Source organism: Ruditapes philippinarum, unplaced genomic scaffold (assembly GCF_026571515.1).
Source record: "Ruditapes philippinarum isolate M1 unplaced genomic scaffold, ASM2657151v2 ctg7059_1_1_1_1, whole genome shotgun sequence".
Lineage (NCBI taxonomy): Eukaryota > Metazoa > Mollusca > Bivalvia > Venerida > Veneridae > Ruditapes > Ruditapes philippinarum.
Genome location: NW_026857502.1, coordinates 68,600 through 91,233, shown reverse-complemented (window position 1 = coordinate 91,233; position 22,634 = coordinate 68,600). Strand labels below are relative to the sequence as shown.

The window sequence follows — 22,634 nt, the reverse complement described above, 5'->3', positions numbered from 1 at the left end:
ATATTTTTTTACCTTGCCATATAAAATCAAAGAATAAAGTATCTTTTTGTTGAATAAAAGATTTTGGAGGATTAGGCAAAGAGACAAACAAGTGATTAAAGAGTGACAGTACAAGAGTTTTAATGACAACTATTCTTCCAACTGGAGTAATTATTCTTCTTTTCCACATTTTGAATATATTCGTTAAAGGCAATGTCTTGCAGTAAACATATGTTAAGTTGTTCTTTCATGACTCAAGCAAACAAGTGCAATTTGTGTGAACTTTTCTATTGCTACATATGTAATTGCTCAAAAGTGTAATTTGATAATTATTCAACCACCTTAGATTATACCTATTAATTAAAAAGAAACATTCAAAATACATGAGATTTCAATATATATATAAAAAAGATAATAATCGTTCTACCAATAATATAGAGGTTGGTTAGACTTCAGAAATGTGAAAAATAATCTGATATGATACCGATGGTTAGGGTTAATCATTTTCGGTTCCAGCAGGTAAATATCTAGTTAGGAAAAATATTTGTTTTAACCCACTAGACCTTCCAAAGAAATGAGATGAAAAGTTCGAAATGTCGAAAAGACAAGTTATTTACTTGTTTGAACGAAGGTGTATAGCAATTTAGCTATATACTGTTGCTGTAGAATAAGTTAAACTGCTGAACAATTAGTTCTTAAAATGTACCTTGTTTTCTTCTCTGATAATCCTCATCCTCCGACACAAGTTTCGGCATAATGTGACGCTTGAACATAACGAATTCCTGTAGAAAAGTAAAGTAAGGAAATTATTTAACATGGTATCGTATTGTAGTGTTATTCAAACTTTTCATTTACAAGAAATGTTATTTATGTGTTAGACATACTATGTTGCACTTCAGTGTTAAAAAGGTAAACTATCTTGTTTCTTTGTTTATTCAGCCAAATAATCCACAATAATGTACAAATTGAACTGTGAAGTGACTTTCATTTTATTCAAGACTTCTTAACTGCACGTGTCATTATCTTAAAGATATAGTGACTATGATAATTAATTTTACCACTATCTAATTACAAATAACTTAATGAATGTAAAAGATAGTCGTAACGAAAATCCTGCTCGGATAAACCCGACAAAATTATAACTTTTACAAGCTTAGTTTAACTGAGCTTGTTTTTTGAAAGCGGCACTTATCAATGCTAACTACCGCCTACGCCCTATAGAATTAAAATAAGTAGACCTCAAAGTTTAAAAATGAAATGAGCGTTTGATTAAGATTAAGAATTTAGGAGCATCCTCATATGTGTTCATGTAGCCGTGATTGCAGCAAAGAATCGAAGATGGCCAGATTTTAATTCATTTTTGAATTACCTGGTAAAGACATTTGAGTCTTTCTTTACATCCATGTCTATCAAATGTAATACGCGGATATTGACCCCATTCTTTTACTCTCGTCGAAGATGACTCGTCTAATTGCAGTGAGTCAATAAGACGTTCAATATCCGTTTGTAAATCGTTTAAACCTTCAGAAGTAAATTCTCTGCCAGATGTTCCTAATTCTCGTAAAGTAGATTCCGCTCTATCTAATTGCCATACATGATCATCCGTGAATTGACTATCAGATAATCTTAACATCTTGTCAAGTGGTGAGTATGTGTTATCGGCGGTTACATTTGTTGGTCTTACATGTAATGAATGCTGAAAAAATACAAGAACTTTAAACATGATTATTTCCCTTTCGTATTAAAATCAATAAATTACTCAATATAACTTGATTTCTTTGAAGAATCTAAATATGGATATAATCAAAACCTAATTCTGGCGATCGACATAACGCATTATTACCTACTTCTTTCTTTGTGCTTAAAATGGTCTATTCGTTTTTTTATGTCATTAAAAGAAAGGACCCACACACAAAACCCCAGAAAACAAAACAACATATAACAGAACTACACATTTTTCGTTTTTCAATTTTAATTTAGCCAATAAAATAGTTGACAAAAAGTTTACGAAATGCATTTTGTCTTAAAGAATATGTTAGTCATACCATCAATCTATCATCAGGGCTTGTTTCGCCTAATCTCTTGCTATCCTGTAGACCAAGTCTCGTTGTAGGATTGCAAGGGAATGTAAAGTCCCCTTAAAAGATAAGAATATATCCAATCATGAATTGTTGTTAAATTGTATAAATCGCGTTTAGTATTTATTCTAACATGACTCGAGGTTTTGCCATTATTCACAAATAGGGACTTCATGTTTATGCGGCTGTTCTTTTTGTATATATGTTTTCCCTCCGATAAAATGAATAAAGCCTTTAAAGGCAACGAAAAAAACAGAAACAAAAAAAACAACGCATTTGTACACAAATGTACTGACATTTTCCGTTCTTACTATGATTTTCTTTCATAACATACTAAAATTACATCTCACAAAACTAACACCACACGTTTTATCCATATCAGTTAACACGGGGGAGGAAATGTTTCACGAAGGACGAAGTTCTTATGATAACTTGTCAGGAGTTCCTCGGAAAACTTTTGTATATACAGGTACTACAAAAACACTCGTAAAATGATTATTTTCATCTAATTTAAAAGATTACTATGCTCACATTTGATGTTTGAAAATATTGATAATTACTCACAGCTTCTTTGTAAATATAAAGTAAACATGATTCATCTTCATTCAAAGTAGATATGTTATGTTTTGAACTCTATACACTATTAGTGGCCGCAATATGAATATATCGTGTCATTAAAATACTGGCAGTTTTTAAAAAAAAGACCAACTTCACTTGAACTTTAATAGGTAATGCAGCTTTCAATACAAAATTTGAACACTTTTTTTACTCAAATTAAAAACATTCAGGAAGGATTTCATGGATTTCAATAAATTTCTGTTATAAGAATATTTTACTTAAAGATGAGCATAGTATATCTTTAAAGAGTTGGTTTTAGGTGCTAGAATAAAATTTAATTATTAAGCATCATATAATACCCACTTCTAAAGATGAAAATTATCATTTTTTTTCTGGCGAACTCTGTGACAGTTATCACAAGAACTCCTGACAAGTTATCATAAGAATTCCATCTCACGTGTAACAGTTCCTCCTCCGTGGTTAATACAATTTAGAAAAAATCTACGGCAATTCGTAAGCATCTTAAAGACGTCCTCCTATGCAATTCATTAAAAAAGATAATATTTGACGCCATTTCAAACTGACAAGGGAGGGGGTAAAGATTGATTTATAGAGCTCTGTAGTTAAGTGAACACAATCTGATACGTACGTTTTAATCATTGAACAATTGATAAAATAATTCTTGAAACATCTTTTTCAATTAATTTGATTTAATTTAAACTTTTTATTAGATGTTTCCGTTGTTTAATATTGTGTATACCTTAGTGGCAGTAGGATGCGAAATAAAACAATCCTATTCGAAAACGAGCAGCGAAAATTAACTCCGCTTGAAAAAGAAGAAAAACATTAGCGACTTGTTAGAATCGAAATAACATCGGTTGGCTATTTGTTGACGCACCAAAGCTCTAAACCGGGGTTAAATAGTCGATATTGGATAACATCGCTGAATCAACATTATGTTCATATTATAGATATTGTTACGTGAGTCTCTTCAATCATGCTATAAATTGTGAATAATTTGCCAGATTGCGACTATAAAAGAAATGTGTTGAACGTTGTCAATTACTCGCTTGGTAAATATTTAAGCCTAGTAATTAAATTTACAGTGTTACCGCATTACATTAACATATTTTTAAAAATTAACATAGGATAACTACTAGATAGAATATGTGTATAAAACACAATGAATGATTCCTGTTTTAATGTCCACCCTTAACCTGTAAATTATTTTATTTACTAGAGTCAAAGGTTTGTTTACAATTTACAATACATTATCTTGAAAATTTCAAACAAATAACCGGTATTTGATTTAAGAATACATGTATTAGTATTGTGCATCTTCTCTATACAGATATTTATATTCAAATCAAGTTTGATAGTACCTGCAGAGGTGACAATTTTTTGCGTTGGATCTGTTTGGTGTGATCGATTTTCTTTCTTCCTCTGACGACGTCCACATTTCTCTTGACAGTCTAAGGAATTTAAACAACAATGAGAATGCATTACAATTATAAATGATTGATATAACATCAATTATTGGTTTTTATCTTAAATTATCAGTAGATTTTTATAATTAACAGCTGGTAACAATATAAATAAAAACTTTAAAAATTGTTAAAAGACATTTCAAAATTTGCCAGCGTTGTTTTATTTTGCTGTCTTTCGGAGTCACCAATACGGGTACAAATAATTTCAAAGCTTTTTTCGCCTATATTATTGTTTCCATTAATCGGACGAGATATCCCTTTTCCTAGATTATTCATAATACTTTAGCTTAAAGTAATTCTGCCGGCTCTCCCTCCTGAGTCCAGGTATAATATGGTAAAAGGGACGCTTAAGAATTACAAAACCTGTATAAGATATACAAACATTGATTATCAAGTAATACCTGATTCCATTTCATTTACAGGTTTGTCTGTAACATTTTCCATCACGTCTTCTTCTTCTTGGACAGATACCTCTTCTTCTTGGACAGATACCTATTCATTGATTTTTTTTTTACAAAATGAAATTCATTGATATATAATGGTAAGCGATATTGTCATCAGCTCTTATCATTCAGCATAAAAGGCGGTACGGATGATAAGGAAAGCGACTGTGAGTCAAAGACGGCATGATTTGCAGATTTATTTCAGTGAAGGCTTTCCTTAAACTTTCGATAAGGCTAAAGAAACCAATCATTTATAGCTAAACAGTGATCAAATTTTGAGTTTAGAATTCATCTGTCCAGTTCCTTTTGATAATGCTGAAAGGGCACATGGGCTTTTAAGCATACACAGACTGCGAAAAAATATTATCAATACATCTGCTTATATGTAAAAGTCCATATATTAAAACGTGCACAACGTACCGCAGCATCGGCAAATCGATAGTCGACCCGAACTTTCTTGTACTTTCTACATTAAATCGGACATATCACGGTATGTAATCGTTTCGGACTGATTTGGAATATTTCCCCGTTCCTGAACTAATTTGTATTTATTGCACCGTTTTGATTCCAGATAGATTTTGAGCCTGACGAGGTGAAAGTATATTAAAAAATAAACACATTTACAGTTGTTAGTCTTCGAAAATTCTACATGCACGGAACATTGCAATGTTTAAGGAATTCATTTACAACTTTATAAGGTTTGTATACGCCCTTTATCAGTTGAAATAAAAAAAAACGAATTTCACATGTAGTGAAGTAGTAGTAAACACTCGCATAAAAGTTCCAAGAAGACATTATTATCTTTTATTTAACAGGTATTTTAATGATCATAAAAAAAATCCGCGACCAAAAGGTTGGTTTGGTAAAAAAAATTACAGTAACGAATTCGTAGTACGTGTTTTTATGACAACCATGAAAATATTTAGTTCATATGAACGAAAAATAAGGCAACGGACTGATTTAAGGCTTGCAGCTCACAGCAACACTTATTGATCCACCGAATGTTTTTGTATAAGTTGAACAAAGGCTTTTCACAACATATATAGTTACATTGACTACGCTTTTAGTTTAGAAAAATAAAATAAATAAAAAAGATAAAAACAACTTCGAAATAATGTCTCCTACATTTGATCTTTTGTTGAATCAACCCGTTTACTGATCCTATGGTAGCCCGTTTCCACTCGGACAATCACATTGATAATTATTTCTTTACCAATTTTATGGTTTTAGCTTTATTTTGATCAACTTTCCTGGTCATGCAGGGACTTCCCGACAAATGATTCACGTTCTGGTTTGAAATCAAGATAAAACGCATTGAACGTTTCGTTTTCAGAAGAATATCGCCTTAAACTTTCAAAGCAAACAAGAATATAGAAAAAAATGGTGTTTGAAGAGAAACTGAACACTGTAATTTTCCTTGGTGATAGTTTTGTCATGCATCATTTGATGAAAATAAGTGTAAAATTTATCACAAGTTATTCTGATCACTTTGGATCATTTTTAAAGAATCAGCCCGCTGCAAAAGATCCAAATAAATTCAACAACAGGAAATAATTCAAAACAAATCCGGAACGATTACGCACCATTTTTAATCTTGATAAACTATTGTTTAAACTATTTTTCATTCGAAATAGCAAAATGTAAAGATGAAGCATCATCTATCTAACGGTTACATTACATTTGTATCAAACTCTAGAATCATCAAGCTTAAAAAATACAGCGAGTGTTTCACAGAATTATGCTAATGCATGAAGAAATTTAACAAAATTCAGCGCAAACGATATTTTGCGAAAAGATGTTTTTTTTAAATACATGTTCTTTAAACTTTGCAAGTGAATTGTTATACATTTGTATTATAAAAGAAATAATAACAACAAAAAACATGCCCTGAATCTTAAAGGGGCTACACTGAGGTCTGACGGGTAATTTGGTGTCCAAAAAAATGTATACAAATTTCCCCACAAATCACAATATTATGACTAAAATAACAATAACTTACACTTTAACCAACCCTCTAACAACAATTATGCTAGAAAATGCATATTCACATTAGCTTTTGATGCAAAAATGAAAGTTGGTTTTCCCAGACATGTACAGAAGTTACCAACAATTCATCGGGTATAACTAAAATACGCAACGGACATTTTTGGAACAACAGAGTAAACGGGGGTAAAAAAGTCTATTGATTTTTTCTCAACTCTCTAACCTATCATGTTTATATAACTTGAGTATAACGAAGAAAAACTGTATAAAAGATAATCAAGGTAGCAATTTCGTAGTCTTGAAAAATCAAACGCCAGCGAAGCGGTCATTTTCTAGACAAAACGGAAAGATATTATATACATGTACAATTATTTTCATTGACATTTCAGTTTCAATTTCAATATTCTAAGGCAAACATAATGCATCGGTGATATTTATACTAAAACGAGCACAGTGTAATCACACTAATAAAAGTATTTAACGCTATCTATAACGTATTTAAATCAAATACAGTTAATGACATGTCTCATTTGATTTGATTGTTTGTATTTGAGATAGAGTGGGGGTTACGTCACACAAAACTGTGTAGGTCATTTTTGCGACTCTTCAGTTTTACTGGTGGAGAAAGAACTCAGGTGCCCCCTTTGCAAAATTGTTTCTGGCACAAACGGGCATCTGTGTATGTAATGAGTGACGTTTCGTAGGCTATCTTGATAGGATCGTACATACACGTTCCATACACAATTACATCATATTCATACCATAGGCAAAATTAAATGCACGTTTCCTATTGTAACAATATGAAACCCCAGAAAAAAACCTATGAACTAGCTTCTGAATGTGGCATTTCTATCGTTATTCCATAAAAGCACCCCCCCCCCCCAAAAAAAAAAGAATGAATACATCAATGGGCATGCTCTGGAGTGTTGGTATTTATTACCTGCACTCCAGTTACGCACTGTGCATGTATATGAATTCGATTTAACTCTGACACGTTTTCAACAAAAAAGTCTTCAAACTATGATACAATAAATGTTTATGATTCTATTAGAAACTTGTTTAGAATTTAATGATTTTTTGGTGAAAACGATATAGTTTACTTGTACTACAGATAAGATCAAAGTGCTGAAGGCACTGAAGAAAAAACGGATAAACTATCACATTTTCACTCCAGTTTCACAGGTAAATTAATTTTATATGTCGCGGTTTACATCTAAATATCAGCTAACCTTTGCTTTTTGAGACTTTTGTTTTTGAAAATAATCTAAACGAGTGAAATAAATCCTCTTTTATAGGCAAATAATTTAATAAGTAGCATCCCCGATTTCTCTTTCATAAATTGGCTTTAGCAAATTCTTTTCTATTCAAATATTAAGAACATTCTGTCAGTGACGTGTCCTCTACTTGAAATCTTCCTGGTGTGTTTTTTTCGGTAACAGGAAGAAAATGACAGTCTGTTCGTATCATTCGGTAACAGGAAGAAAATGACAGTCTGTTCATTTGATCTTGACTGTGAAAAATCATGTTTTGTGAACCAATTTATCCTGCCGATAAAGATTTTGCAAGCAATCTGGTGGTTTATGTTCTAGTGCTTACACTTAATTTTTAATTCCAAAGAACATTTCTTAGGAGACCTTTAACGTTTGATTACTGTATAATCACTATAATCGAAATACTTAGGAATTAATTTTAATTCCTGTTACTGTGAAATTTTTCGTTCACGTGTTTAAAATACTTAAGTAGCTCTAAAATTTTCAAAACGATATCCAGTATTTCCGAAACAATTTACAAAGGCTTTTAATACACAATCTTATGAATCTTAAAGTATTACGAGAACCACCCATTTAATCTCCAGAAATACGTACGAAAAACAAGATAAATCAAAAGGCTGCAAGCTCTGTGGTATTTTCTGATCTTTGCAATATAAATCGCACTGTACAACTGTATTATTTTCCTGTATAAGTTTATTTTTATGTACTATAATTCTTCTTGCTTGGTACCAGAGTTTGAAACATTTTGCATGACTAGAGTTGCATCAAAAATCATTTATGTTCATTTTTATGACAGCCACACTTTATCCTTGCATATCGTGGCTATTTCCTTAACAAAGAAACTTTATAAAAATAATTGCCTTGAATTGGATTTGAACCCCAGACACACTAAACGAGCGCGTTACCCTTGCACCACGGAGAAGATATACGAACAATGCCTGAATAAAATCAAGTAATACTAAATTTAGATTTTTCACTGCATTTCGGGTTAATTTCGAGGTTTTTTGTTCAAGATAAACCTGTTCTTTAACATTGATGTAAATAATTTAACAAAAATATTCTCGCCAAAACAGTCCGACATGTATATATTCCACTACTCGACAGTCAGATTTATTTGTGAAATAAGCTCTCGACATCGCTTAAAATAGCATTTTCATTGATTAAAATGATATTCATCCGCGTAATTTGTGAATGTGCATTCATTGACAATTCTATAAGCCAAAGCTACTTTTTAAACTTTGAATGCGTTGTAATTTGTTGGATACTTATAACAAAATGAAAATATTTCTTTCTTTTTAAATCGGTAGTTTTCAGGTGTTTTAAGAACTGTTTGTTGTTAGATTTGTCGTGAAACCGCTGTGTCAGAGATTGAATGTTAGCTTTCTATTTCCTAATCTTCGATCAGAAATACAAAAAGGAATGGTAACATTCAATGAATACAACACCCACACGACCAAGCAAAACAGGACCACAGCTAAATTATCAATGAAAACATTAATTTCAGGCTTTCAAGTGGTAAATAAAAAGAATAAACAACAAAAATGAAAAACAGGAAGAAAGAAGAGACAAAAGTAGAGAAAAGTAAAGGTTTTCGTGCTATAAAGAAAGAAAAGCAGCGTTCTCTCCCTAACTTATTTATGCAATGAAATGCATCCGATCAATATTTAGCCATTGTAGTTTTTGAAACCAGTCACTCGTGTTTTCAAAATAGTCGGGAAATGAACCCGACTTTTTTATCAAAACATTTACAAAACTATTAACAATGAGTATGCCATGATAAACAGGCTATAAGGAGTAAAAACAATGGTTTATATATGCATTGCCCTTTACCGTCTAGGAGTTGGAAGTATTATAAAACATAGTTTAAGCAATGGTTGTTATATGAGGTGAGGTTAATAATATCTTACTGAATTCTTAAAGTTACTTTTACTTACCTGCCCTTCACATTTGTCTTGCTGTATCATGATTTTGTTTGTTTCGTTTAATTTGAAAGAAAGTTAGGGTTTAAAAAAACAACAACTATATAATCAGTTTTAAGTTTATTTCACTAGTCACGGCAATAACCCTGCTGTGGAAGCTTGACTATGTCGGGGGCTGCGTCATGTGAACGTTGCCGTCGCCTTGATTGTCTTTATTCCAGTTTTCCTTTTTTACTCTTATAACGCTCTCAATTTCTTTTCCACCGGGAAGCTTTCAATATATTGGTAACATTAAAGCACAGCTCAATTGACCCATCACTAGTACGGAGGCCTTCCAATAAGAAAAAAAATTATCAGGATATCTGCTAAATCAATAATGATAATAATAATATTAATAGAGCCAGATTGTAACTCTTTTCCGACCTTCTTGATAATGTTTACCATGTGCATGAAACAGGTATCAATTACATATAGTTTTGAATGTCTAGATCAAAACATAGTAATCTTTTCATCAACAAAGTTTACATCCAATGCGGATAAATATGCAAGTATGTATGTAAAATGATAAATATTAAATTTCAGATCTATCTACCAAAGGAGATCGATTTTTTCTTAAAGAATTTTAATTATGTGCACTAGACATACATTAGAAATATTATCTAATAAAGTTGAAGCCTAAATGTCCTATAATGAGGCCGGATTCATTCTCTATTTAGCCAGTGCTTTCAGTGCTTTGATCAGAGTTAAAGAGAAAATTCTGGAATAACATTCTGTGTGTGCATGTGATTTTTTATGCTTACAATACTCAAATTCATGTTCGTTGTATAAAAGGTATTACGAAGTTTTTTTTTCCTGAACGGGTGTCAGATAAACCAAAGTGACCTTTGAAATAGGACCCATTACACTGATTGACAAAGTAAATTTTCTTAGCCTAGATATCATGATATTTTAACCATTACAAAGTTAATACATAATATTTAATAATTACACGAAAGCTCTCAAATTAACATAGAATATTTGTAAAATTTGTGTATGTCAGTTTCGAACTCCGTACGTTTAGCTAAATTCATCATTGTAATGGAGAAAAAAACATGATTACAACATTGTAATGCTTTAAATATATTGAAATTGCTTTTGAAAGATTTTTCTCACAAGAACATATGTGAACAACAAGAAATATAACAAACAAACCCATTATTTGCTTTTAAATTTATGGATTGTTGGTATATTCCGGTTTCGCACTTTCGTTGCTGCCGATACACAAAAAATTCTCCGTTTCGCTTTTTAGTCATCCCGAGAATCATCACGTGACCGTTGTTTTTATTCAGATTTGCAAACTGAAAGGTGTTTAAACGCTTTTCCCACAAAATTGGAGAAAATATGTATTTCAAACGACTTGCCAATCCAAAGAACACATATCAATGTATCACTGATTCTGTTTGAATGTCCCTAACTCGCAGGTAACAAAAAAATATCGGTTCGTGAAATTTTACTTTTTTTTGTGACATTCGGCCGTACCTCAGTGGAGTACCTTTAACGTTAGTGCACTCGTTGACAATGTAAACAAAATTACATTGATTATGATATTACTAAAAAAAAGATTACCTTCAATAGCTCAAATGATTTTGAAACTGAATCAAGGCTTTCATGACTATCCTTTGACGAAGATCTTTTAAGAGCTTGATCACCCCTAGTACACTTCTTTGATCTCAAGCCTTGTGCACCTTTATATGTAAGTGATTACAGTAACATATAGATAACGTGAACACATGCTTGATATAATAAAATCTTCTCGCAATTGTTTACAAATAATCAGACTCATAAATAATATATAAATCACAGATTGACCAATCGCCAGTATTTTCCAAAAAGAAAAACCACAACAAAAGCACATGTGATGTTTTTAAAGATCAACCCTTAAGACAACAACTTCCAATTTAAAAAGGGGATGATGAAACATTTATTGTTCATGTATGTATAGTCTTAACCAATTTCTTGAATTGTTTTTCAAAACAAGATGAAACTTTTTTGCCTCATCCTGTAGGACGTCTTGCACTAAACTTTGATTAAACTTGAAACTACGTTTTTGAACTTTTGAGCAAATCACATGAAAGGATACATCTTATTGTCTAATCACACAGAAAAATTTATGATAAAATTGCTAAATACCTGCATCTTTGACGACATCTTTAAATTCAAATAGATTAGTGGTTACATGAATGGATACAGTTTCTTCAAGCCTTTCTGAGATTTTATCAGCAATGCTGTTCAGTGTATTGGCCGTTTTCACATTTTGCAAAGTTTCCAAAATATGTGCCATTCCCTCAACAGAGCTGCATTTTAATGGAAGTGAGATCCCTTTTTCAGAGTCATCTTTTTGACAGTCTTAAAACAAAACAAAAACAGTAATTGTGAGCTCTGAAATGTTGTGAAGTTAGGCAGATTATTGTCAGCAAAAACTAAACAATTGGTATATATGTAAACTAATCTCTAAAAAAAATGAAAACAAATTACATTTAAAGTTCGATTGAATAGCACAATGTAACTTAACGTCAAAAATGAAATAGTACTTATATAAATGAAATATACAAAATATAAATAACCTGCAGTCTGAATGCTTGACAGACTTTCAAGTGTTATGTATCCTTGTACGAGAAAGGCATCTTCGTACAAATAGCTCAATTCGTTTGATATATTACAAATCCTGTTCAGAAAGTCCCGACTGCTAAAGTAGTCCAGAAGATGCATTACTCCATCTAGTGTTGAACAAGTAAATGTAACCATGATACAGCATCTAGTGATCCCAGTAGGTTTTATGTTTGGATGAGATGTAATACTTGACATGAACCGGTCTGTTTCCATCTGCAAGAAACTATCACCGTCATGTGATTGGTGAAGAGAGGCTCTTATTTTTTGTTCAAGAACGTCCTCTGCGTTTCTTTTCTTCTCTTCGTCTTCACACAATACCATTATCTTAAGCTCTAAATCTTAACAGAAACAAATAACCACGAAAGTTCGGTAAACAGATAGTACAAGAAACACATACATATTCTCTTTATTTGATATATAGATAATCAATTTTACAAGTTATAGAGAAAGCAAAATAAATATAATTTTTTATATAAAAAACTGTACATATAGCCAACATACAGTTTAATTTTTTCTTTCGAAATCCACAATAAAAACGAAAATATGGTTAAATTCTAATGATAATAACTAACCATGTTCGCACTTGAATTGTAGCCCTCTTTCTTTCAATTGTCTCAATCTTTGCGTTAGTTGATACATGTATCCTGAAAATAATATTCAAAACTATATTTAGATATAAAGTATATTTAATATATACACCATACGGAAATTTCCAAAACAATCAAAAAGATGGTCAAAATAAATTTTACCCATCTATTTATGCAACGTCTATCTTTAAATGTACATTCATTCAGCTATAAAAAAGTTGGTTAAAGACATGTTACATCCCTCTCATATCAAAAGAATAAATAGCAAAAAATATGATAAATAAGATCGACAAGGAAAGCAAAAACTCCATTTGATTATAAGCTTTGTACATAGCGTTTAATGCATGTTCTTCTAAAGTAAAGCACAGAAGTTAACTTTTGTTCATTAAAAAATATGATATTACCATCGTAAACGCCTTTCAATGTCTTAATTGGAGTTCCACCTTGTCTAAGTTTGTCTAAATAATCATCTGCATCACCTTCATTACACTTTTTTTTTGTAGCGGTCAATAAGAGTCTCAATGTGAAGTTTCTTTTCTTCTTCAATTCCACTTGAAAGATGTTCAAGACTTCTAATCAAATCTGTCCAAATGACAAGGAAATCGTCCGCATCTAAACAGCTTATAGCGTGCATTGCATAGTTTTGTCTGGCAGTTTGTATTTTTTCAATTTTATTTATCTCATCCATTCTTAAATTTGGAAATATCAGGAGAATGACAGATACTAGAAGGCCAACATCCCAGCAATTATGATCTATTTGACCAGATTCTTGTGGGAAAAGCAACTGATAATATTCTTCCTGAATAGTTTGTAAAAGTATCTCTTTGTTTTCGGAAAGGAGAGAATCCAGACTCTTGTCTGCTTTTCTCAATTCTCTCTCTAGAATCCCACGGAGAGCGGTTCCACCTCCATCAAAAAGCAGCTTGAGGTATCGAAACAAACCGTTCCGGCGTTGTCTTAAAAAACGTCTGAAATTCTATAAAAGAAACAATCATCATAACAAATGTAATTGTACATGTCTTGTATAGTTTTGAAGTGGTTTAACAACACTTTTTTTAAGATTTGTTGTGTATACGGGTGTTATAAAGTTACATATCCAATATGATAAGCAGGTCTTAGAAATTTCGTGATGCAAGCAATAGAGAAAAATAGAATCCTTTAAGAACGCCCAAAATGATAAAACCTTAAATGTTGCAGACTAAATTTGATTGAGCCTAATCATTGAGGGTACTGGAAAGTGCAAGTAAAAGTCAAAACCCCATAAAACCCGTTAAAACAGAATTCAACGTCGTCTTTAAAAAAACAGGGCCTTTTGTCACAAAAACATTTGTCTCCAACGAATATGTATGGTACTGATCACTCCTGTGAATTTTGGTTGAAATCCCACCAGCAGTTTCATCTGTGAAAGCTGGACAAGATATATAAGAAATATGCAAGAAAAAGAATCAAACGCAGACTGTCGGTACAGACAGGAATATCTAGCTCTCGGGTAACTGTTTAGCGGAGCCTCGTTACTGCCTTAAAAATACCCTCGAGCTAGATATTCCAATCTGTACCGGCAGCCAGTATAAGATTCTTATAACTTAAAACTGTGGCGGCCATTTTGTGCAATAAAGCAGAATGTGCCCGCGTTTATACATATATAGGTATGGTTCTGATCACTCCTGCACAGTAAAGTCAAAATCCCGCCAGCAGTTTGACCAGTGAAAGCAGGACAAGACTGTTCTCTTTATAGCTCTGGTGTCCATTTTGTGCAGCGAAGCGGAATTTGTTAGCATTATTCCGGAACTTGCTAGCAATATTCAAAACAAACATTGATACTGATCACTCCTAAGAAGTTTCAATAAAATACCGCCAGCAGTTTTACATGTGAAGGCCAGACAAGATTTTTTCACTTTTATATCTGGTAGTCATTTTGATCAATATGGGATGGCAACTGGGGATGGCACTGATCACTCATGTGAAGTTTCGTTGAATCCACTAGCAGTTTGACCTGTGAAAGCCAGACATGATTTTTCTATTGATAGCTCTGGCGGTCAATTCGTGCAGCAAAGTAAAGCACGCGGGTGATATGCAAAACAAGGGATGGTATTGATCACTCCTGTGAAGTTGCATTCAAATCCTTCCAGCAGTTTGACCTGTGAAAGCGGACAAGATTTTTCTTTTTGTGCCGCCTCTACAGAGTAGTGGCGAATATAGGGATCAATTCTTTATCTGTCTGTCTGTTCGTCTGTCTGTCACAAAAATACTGGAGCAATTTTATCCAAATTTTACAGAAACGATTAGTACCAAGTTTTGTTTTGCATATCGTCGGCATTTTCCGGTTCAATGTTTTTTCAGAGTTATGGCCCTTTACTGATTTTTAAGTTTAATTTTAAAGTTTGTCCGGACTACTCCTCTTACGTATACCACTTATGCCATTTCTTTGAAACTTTATAGAATTTACCAGAAGCTCAAATACATGGAAACTTTACACGAGCTTTCCCGCTGAATAATGTTGCGGAGAGTTATGGCCCTTGAATAGAAAATGTGTTTATAAAGTTTGTCCGGACTAGTCCTCTTGTACCATTAATGCAATTTCAATGAAACTTTACAGGCTTGATCGATAGCTAAAGTACTCGCGCATATTGCACAGGTTTTATATTTGAATAATTATTTGAATAAAAAAGGTGTTTTTGTGTTGCCAGTTACACAGAAGCTTGTCTGGACTACTACTGAGAAACTACTGATGCAAGTTCATCCAGACCTTTCAGAAATGATCGATAGCAAGTCTTGTTGTGCATATCATCATTATTTCCCGGTTCACTAATTTTTGTCAGAGTTATTGCCCTTCAAAGATGTTTATTTGTTAAGATGTTTATTTGTAAAGTTTGTCCAAACTAATCTTATACTACTAATGTAATTTCAGTGAATTTTTACAGGATTGATCGATAGCTCAATTATGTGCGCATATTACACATGCTTTCCGGTTGAATGATTTTGGGCCGAGTTATGGTTGAATGGAAAATGTGTTTTGCCCTATTTATGTTTTTTTTTGTGTATCCTGTTACACAGAGTGAACATCATTTGGCTAGGGGCACACTGTAAACTAATCCTTTTTTTAAAGTTGGCACCCTGTTCACGAAGCATAAATGCCGGCAAATTGCAAAATTTAAGGGGGTACTGAAACTCCTGTAATTTTCAAAAAATATCAGCAGCTTTTGACTTGTAAAAGCCGGACCTTTTTTTTGTTTTATCTAGGCGGATTTTGACCCAAGAGAAGTGCCCGGCGATACAATTTGGAAATGGTATTTGATTACCCCTGAGAGCATCCTTGGAATTCCCGCCACAGTTCGCCTTTGGAAAGCGGACATATTTTTTTTTTTTTTTTTTTTTCTTTTTCATTTTTTGTTTTTTTCGCTTCTTAAATTATTGCGGAATTTATTTTTCTGTCAACTATACAAACAAGGGATGCTTAGAAGTTTCATTGAAATCCCACCAGCAGTTTGACCTGTGAAAGTCAGAGGTGATTTTCCTATCTTTAGTTTTGGTGGCCATTCTGTTCAGGATAGCGGAATTTGCCGGGATATGCACAACTAGGATTTGTACTGATCACTCTTATGAAGTTTCATCGCAATCCCAACAGCAGTTTGACCTGTGAAAGCCGGACAATATTTTTCTATTGATAGCTCTGGGCACATGTGCAGCAAAGCGGAATGTACCGACGATATACAAACTAGGGATGGTACTGATTACTCCTGTGAAGTTTCATTGAAATCCCGCCAGCAGTTTAACATGTGAAAGCCGCGGATGGACGGACGGATATATGGACGAACAGACAGTAAGACAGATGGCTAAGGCTAAACCAATATGTCTCCAAACATGCTTGGAGCCATAATCATCGGACAAATGATTATTTACATATTAAATACATAGACATAATCCTAACCGAATTCATTGAAATCACGACTTTTAAGCACTTTTTTAAACAAAAGTTCAATTCATCAATGTTTTCCGAATCTGCAATTTTCATGTTATTTTGTTGTGATTAATGCTTCCGAAAGATCACTTTGTTTCCATATTTTTATCACATACAAATGGAAGTCAGTTTTTTATACATATATATTTTGTGTCGTAGTTATATTTTAGTCGTCTTACCTTTTGATTTCTTCAACAAATCCTCAACCTTCAAGATGTATAAAAATAAAATCAATAGAAGTCAATGTTAAACCAGTTATAAAGAATTATCCTTCGGATAAAGCTGAACAAATTAACTTTTAATCCATGTATATATTTTAACTGCACATGAAATGCTTTTAAAAATAGAAATTAAAAAAATAATGCAAAGCAAAGTTTCAATAACACAAAACCATATCAATATATAAAACTTCATTTACAATTTGTTTGTCTTTTATTAAAAAATCGCTCTCAACTTAAATTATTGTTAATATGTTATAAAGAAAATATGAAATTTTAACATAGCAGCTAGGTAAAAAATGTTCATAGTAATAAAAAGTATCAAAATGATAATCACCTGAGTTTGCAGTTTCTTTGTTTCGTTGTCTGCCTCTGCGAGCTCACTGAGATATCTCTTTATTTTCCCAGTCTCAGTCTCAAAATGGAAGTCCTTATAATCGCTAATTTTTTTCTTCAAATAATCCGCCTCTTCTCGATCAAAAGCCTCAAGAATCCTTACTAATATTGCTTTCATTTTATCGAAAATGTGAATGTATTCAGCTTCGTCGAGTTTTGCACTTTCCCGATGACCAATCAGTTTATTACTGGTATTTCTTAAACGAAGCAGGTCTGCACCAAGTGATTCATCCATAGGTTGTAATTTGTTATGCCATCCTAGCTGTGGTTCTGATATTTCATCCGTGAATAATCCTAGGATGAGCCTAATCAACAGTGCGATATCAAATTTTTCAGGCTCCGGCCATGTGGAACATATAAGATTGTATTCAGTTTTATTTAGGGTATCTTTCTTAAACAGATCTTGAAGCTTCGCTTTCGTATCTATGTCAGTCAAGAATTTTGTGATATTTTCACTTTTAATTAAATGTTTAAACAACTGAAGAAGAGTGTCTTTTGTTAGGTCCATATACATGCATATAGTCCGAAGAAAGTATGTCCTTTCATTGTTTTTACTCGTATTGTCTGACATAATTCAGTTTAATTAAATATCGTCAATTACGAACATATTTTAATCAAAATACAACCTACAAATACAATAACAATATCGTTAGACGAATTTGTACAACATCTAATACAGAATTTTTTAAATTAATGTTAAATATCAGTCTCATAATTTTTCTTAAAAAATAATCTAATTATAAATTGTTTACTTTACCCTGCCACTAAATCCGAAGTTCCCTTAAGTTCATATCTGTCGAGTTCTTATCAGTTTCATGCTTCAAAATATGAAATAAAGGTCCACAAGGGAGAGAAATGTCCCACACGAAACGAAGTCCCAACAAAACCTACTTCCAACAGCACCCAAATGAGCACCAAAAGGGGCAATTGCAGAACACAATGGGCGAATAAACGGCCAAGTATTAGCAAAAAAGGATGTTAAGTTAAAGGATGTGTATGGGGGAGTAGAAATATTTAGAAGAGATGGAACGACAAATAGAAAGAATGGAAAATTCAACAGATTTATATTTACACCCAAAATAACAATGTTCTATAGTTCAGCAAAACAAAACTAATATCACAACTCTCTACATCCGACAAAATTCGACAACTTTAAATTTTAAATTAAAAAAATATGGAACAAATATCAAATACAAAGTAGAGTCATAAAAATGATAAAACAATAATAACTGTCAACAGTAAATAGTTAAGTTATAAGTAAAAAACACACAGATATGTGTGAATTAAACATACCTGTATGCCCCATCTAAAAGTATCATTTTGACGTTTCATTAAAGACCAATTATGCTTCAGAAATGCCTCCTTTACTTTTATTTTTCAAAAACTTTTATTTTTGTACGCTTAGTTTCCAAAAGTTTCTCATTGACAAGTTACTTAAACAGTTGCTTGTTGGCAATTAGTACAGTTATATCAATTAATTATTTTGTATGGAAATATAAGTCCTATTTTGTTCACATTTTGCTACTTTTATGACTAGATATTTCTCCATTAACTCTACTTTCTTGCAAGAATCAGACATGCTCTAAAACCATTATTTAAACGTTATGAAATTCATGTTTGCCATTTCAAAAGAAGTAAATATTTATTCGTTTCTGAGGTACTATAAGCCTAAATTTTCATATTACATGATATGTATGTCTACTTTTCTCTGTGGTATTTACCTGGGAAATAAATTAAAATATATTTTTTTCCAAGAATTTATTTTTCTAATTTATTATCATGCATATTTTGTTAATTCCATTCTTATTGGTTACTATTGATCAGTTTATACCATTAAGAACATTTACAAAAATTGAATACTTGTTACATTAATGGAAGTACGACCCAAGCAAACATGCATATATGGGACCCATATGGGCTATATCTAGGCAAGCCCATATGGGTATGCCCATATTGGACCTATATGGGACCAATATGGGCAAGTCCATTTGGGTACGCCCATATTGGACCCATATGGGTCCCATATTACAGCACTATAAGGAAAAACGATTTTTCGTTTATTTATTTCTTTAGAACTTGTTTACTTTGAGCTATAGTGTGACCACCTTGGCATAAATTGCTATTATCTTTTATAAAAATCGTAGCATTAACATATATACAAGCCATGAGGGACCCATATGGGTCCCATTCGGGCAACCCAATAAATATTAGCATGCCTGAGCAGGTGCGAGAAATTAATTTGTTTAGTTTTTATATTGGTTTTAATTTTTATAATCTAAATATAAAAATGTGTTTTTAGACTATTAATTCAGAAATAATTTATAAAAATCAGCATTTGATGAAAAATTTATTTCGAGCATGCGCAGACGTGATTTCCGCTGCCGCTTAAAATCAAATTGTGTATTGAAACGTTAAATTGTAAAATTGTACACGAAAACAATATTTCATTTCAATTCGGAACATTTAACGACGATTTTCGTATAACGACCTTTCATATTATATCCTTACAGATTTATTGTGTGTGTAGGTAAGTGTAAACGTCATTTATTTTTTGTTTTTGCCTTTGCCATGTAATTTCGCGATAGTTTTTGTCAGTTTAATTTGCGACATTTTCTAGAATTTACGCCCTCTATTAGGCACTTTAGCTGACCTATGGATGTGTATAGTTGTTATTGTTGAATAACTTAACTGTGACGGAGTCGACACTAACATTTTAATAATATTGTTTCTATCTAGACTAAATTTTAAGAGATACTTTTTTAAAGGGACACCATCATTTGAAATCCAGTGACCCGTCCTAGCCTTAGAAGTCCCTTCCATTTTGTACCAATATTTCATTCATAAGCATTTTAAAATATTAAATGCAAATACTATTTATTACAAATTCAAGTATTTTTTCCAAGTACCAACCAAGCCCTATGTTGCACAGGCACGAGTATCGGACCTGGGAAGAAAAAATATGACCCGATAGATAATTAAACCTGTGTTCATCTTTAAAAAGTCAAAAACCGAAAAAAAAATGTAAATTATACCCCCCTTTAAAAACATACTTTAAGTTAAGAGAAGGCCAGAAACTCCAGATTCGAGCCTGCAAGCAAGGGATTCACTTCCCGGGCCGTTGTGAAAACAATTGTCCAGACAATTAAAAAAATCTTTTATCACTTTCACGTTTGTATTAAGCTTCCAAATGGGACCGACCCCAAGTCTTTAGCCCTTCCCGTTCATGAAATATCTATCGGGGAAACAAACGCATTCGTGCTAAAAATCCTTGGTAGACAAAATTGCAGCACAACAATTCGGTACGTAAACATAGACTAGTACATGTTTGCCTGCCGATTACGGGTCATAATCATATTGTCACTTGGCGCAATAACTCACTTAATGTATATGTTTTTTATTATTACCTATTAATGTATTTTCATTTTATTCTAAATAGGCCATCAAAAAGGCTGTATGAATCGGATAGTGGCACTGATGAGAATGAGACAGACACAGAGAGTAGGCCACCACAAGTTATTGACCAAGCAACAACGCCCAAAGAGTCACAAAGCCTACTTTCATCTCCGCCTCGCTTATCTGCACAGGCATTGCGAGAGGCCAGCAGTGATGTGCAAAGTGCTTCTCCAATACAAGGTGCTTCTGATACACCCTTCCGTGGGCAGATTATTGGGCCCAGTAAGTATAAACTTCGGAGCTATAAATATATTTATTATTACAGTGCATACTTATTAAATGTTATATTCTCAAAACAAGTCAATAAATGTTATAACAAGCTGGATTGAGTGACACAGCCAAAAATGGAAAGTTTCACCTTGTGACGCCCCTAGTTCAAAAAATATTCAAAAGAAATTGATGATTACTTGTGTTAGTCTTTATCATGATGTGAATTTGTGCGCATATTCTTGCCTGACCCCACTACTGTTATCCAAAGTTACGGTCCCTGGAAGAGTCAAGAATGTTTATTTTCACCAAATGACATGCCTAGGCTCAAAAATATGTTAAGTTTAATTCATGATTTCTTATCATTTTCACATTTTGTGACCTTGCACACTCAACAATCCTTTTGAGATTTTAGCGTTAATTACTGTTAAAGCCAAGGAAAAATTTAAAATACTGGATTTTTTTCATTTGAGCCGGGTCATGACAAAACCAACATAATGGGTTTGCGACCAGCATGGATCCAGACCAGCCTGCGCATCTGCGCAGTCTGGTCAGGATCCATGCTGTTCGCTATCAGTTTCTCTACTTGTTATAGGGTTTGTAAGACATGGGCAGTTGGCCTCGTTTTCAACATTAATTATTAATTAGGACAAGACAGTCAATTCATTAATCAAAATGCTGGCAGCTTTCAAAATACCAGGAAAATGACTAGTACCCACAAAATCCAGGAATTGAGCTGTTATTATATTATCAAAAATTATTCTGTTGATATTGAATAAACTCTTGTATAAAAAAAAACAATGATAATGTGCCCCATAACACTCGGTGGAGGGGACAAACATAAAGGCACAAGTCACTAAGGTGTTGTCCTAGGCTGTAAATATATGAGGAAAGATCTTTTAATTTGTCAATCCAAACAGTTTTCTTGGCAGATCATGTTTTTGAGGTCCAGTTGACAATTATTTGTCATTTGGTGACTTGCAGCCCATCACTTAGTAGTGTTAAAATTAACATTAAAAAAAGTTTATGTTCTGCTTTATTTAAGGTGCGGTTCCTCTCAATGTTTGGTATGGCAGATGTACGGGAAACTGTTGACCGCTTGATGAAAGAAACCATGTCAAATGAACTGGCAAGAATGTACAATATGAAGTGGCTGAAGGGGAAGAAAAAGTTTGTGGGCCTCTAGATACTGAATTAATAAGAGAGAATATTTTACATGCTGTGTGGTTTTGATCCCATGCATTGTGTTGTGATGCATAATATAAACAGAAATCACCTTCCTGTAAAGCTTACCTTGCTTACCTTAACATTCTTTACTGATACACCGATAAGATGATCTCAGCTTACAACTGACTGCAGCGATATCACAGAAATATTGTTAAAAGCTATGTAAAACCAGGAAACAAACATCTATATTTGGTAAAACATACCAGAATTAGTTTATATTC

The 22,634-nt window shown here is 32.8% G+C and overlaps 2 protein-coding genes across 2 annotated transcripts; one reads left to right on the top strand and one right to left on the bottom strand.

Annotated features, from left to right (window-relative positions):
* Nucleotides 1-1,333: 1,333 nt before the first annotated feature.
* On the bottom strand, nt 1,334-18,146 carry LOC132749969 (uncharacterized). Its single transcript, XM_060739917.1, has 11 exons — nt 17,468-18,146; nt 17,092-17,119; nt 13,359-13,930; nt 12,940-13,011; nt 12,322-12,705; nt 11,888-12,103; nt 11,324-11,442; nt 4,504-4,594; nt 3,998-4,087; nt 2,025-2,116; nt 1,334-1,675 (listed from the first exon to the last, which is right to left on the bottom strand). The coding sequence occupies exons 4-11, from the start codon at nt 13,004-13,006 to the stop codon at nt 1,334-1,336; spliced, it is 1,401 nt and encodes a 466-aa protein (XP_060595900.1). The 5' UTR covers nt 13,007-13,011; nt 13,359-13,930; nt 17,092-17,119; nt 17,468-18,146.
* Nucleotides 18,147-19,419: 1,273 nt separating this feature from the next.
* Nucleotides 19,420-22,375, top strand: LOC132749966 (uncharacterized). The gene is made up of 3 exons (XM_060739914.1): nt 19,420-20,053; nt 20,963-21,201; nt 22,232-22,375. The coding sequence occupies exons 2-3, from the start codon at nt 20,980-20,982 to the stop codon at nt 22,370-22,372; spliced, it is 363 nt and encodes a 120-aa protein (XP_060595897.1). The 5' UTR covers nt 19,420-20,053; nt 20,963-20,979; the 3' UTR covers nt 22,373-22,375.
* The last annotated feature ends 259 nt before the right edge of the window (nt 22,376-22,634 follow it).

What these genes read in the sequence shown, in the direction of transcription:
- LOC132749969 (XM_060739917.1), bottom strand. Translation starts at nt 13,006, where the DNA reads ATGTATCAACTAACGCAAAGATTGAGACAATTGAAAGAAAGAGGGCTA. An exon ending in AATCATTTGAGCTATTGAAG is followed by an intron (nt 4,595 to 11,323) that starts GTAATCTTTTTT and finishes ATCAATGAATAG; the next exon opens with GTATCTGTCCAAGAAGAAGA. An exon ending in GCCCTGATGATAGATTGATG is followed by an intron (nt 1,676 to 2,024) that starts GTATGACTAACA and finishes GTATTTTTTCAG; the next exon opens with CATTCATTACATGTAAGACC.
- LOC132749966 (XM_060739914.1), top strand. Translation starts at nt 20,980, where the DNA reads ATGAATCGGATAGTGGCACTGATGAGAATGAGACAGACACAGAGAGTA. An exon ending in TGGGCAGATTATTGGGCCCA is followed by an intron (nt 21,202 to 22,231) that starts GTAAGTATAAAC and finishes GCTTTATTTAAG; the next exon opens with GTGCGGTTCCTCTCAATGTT.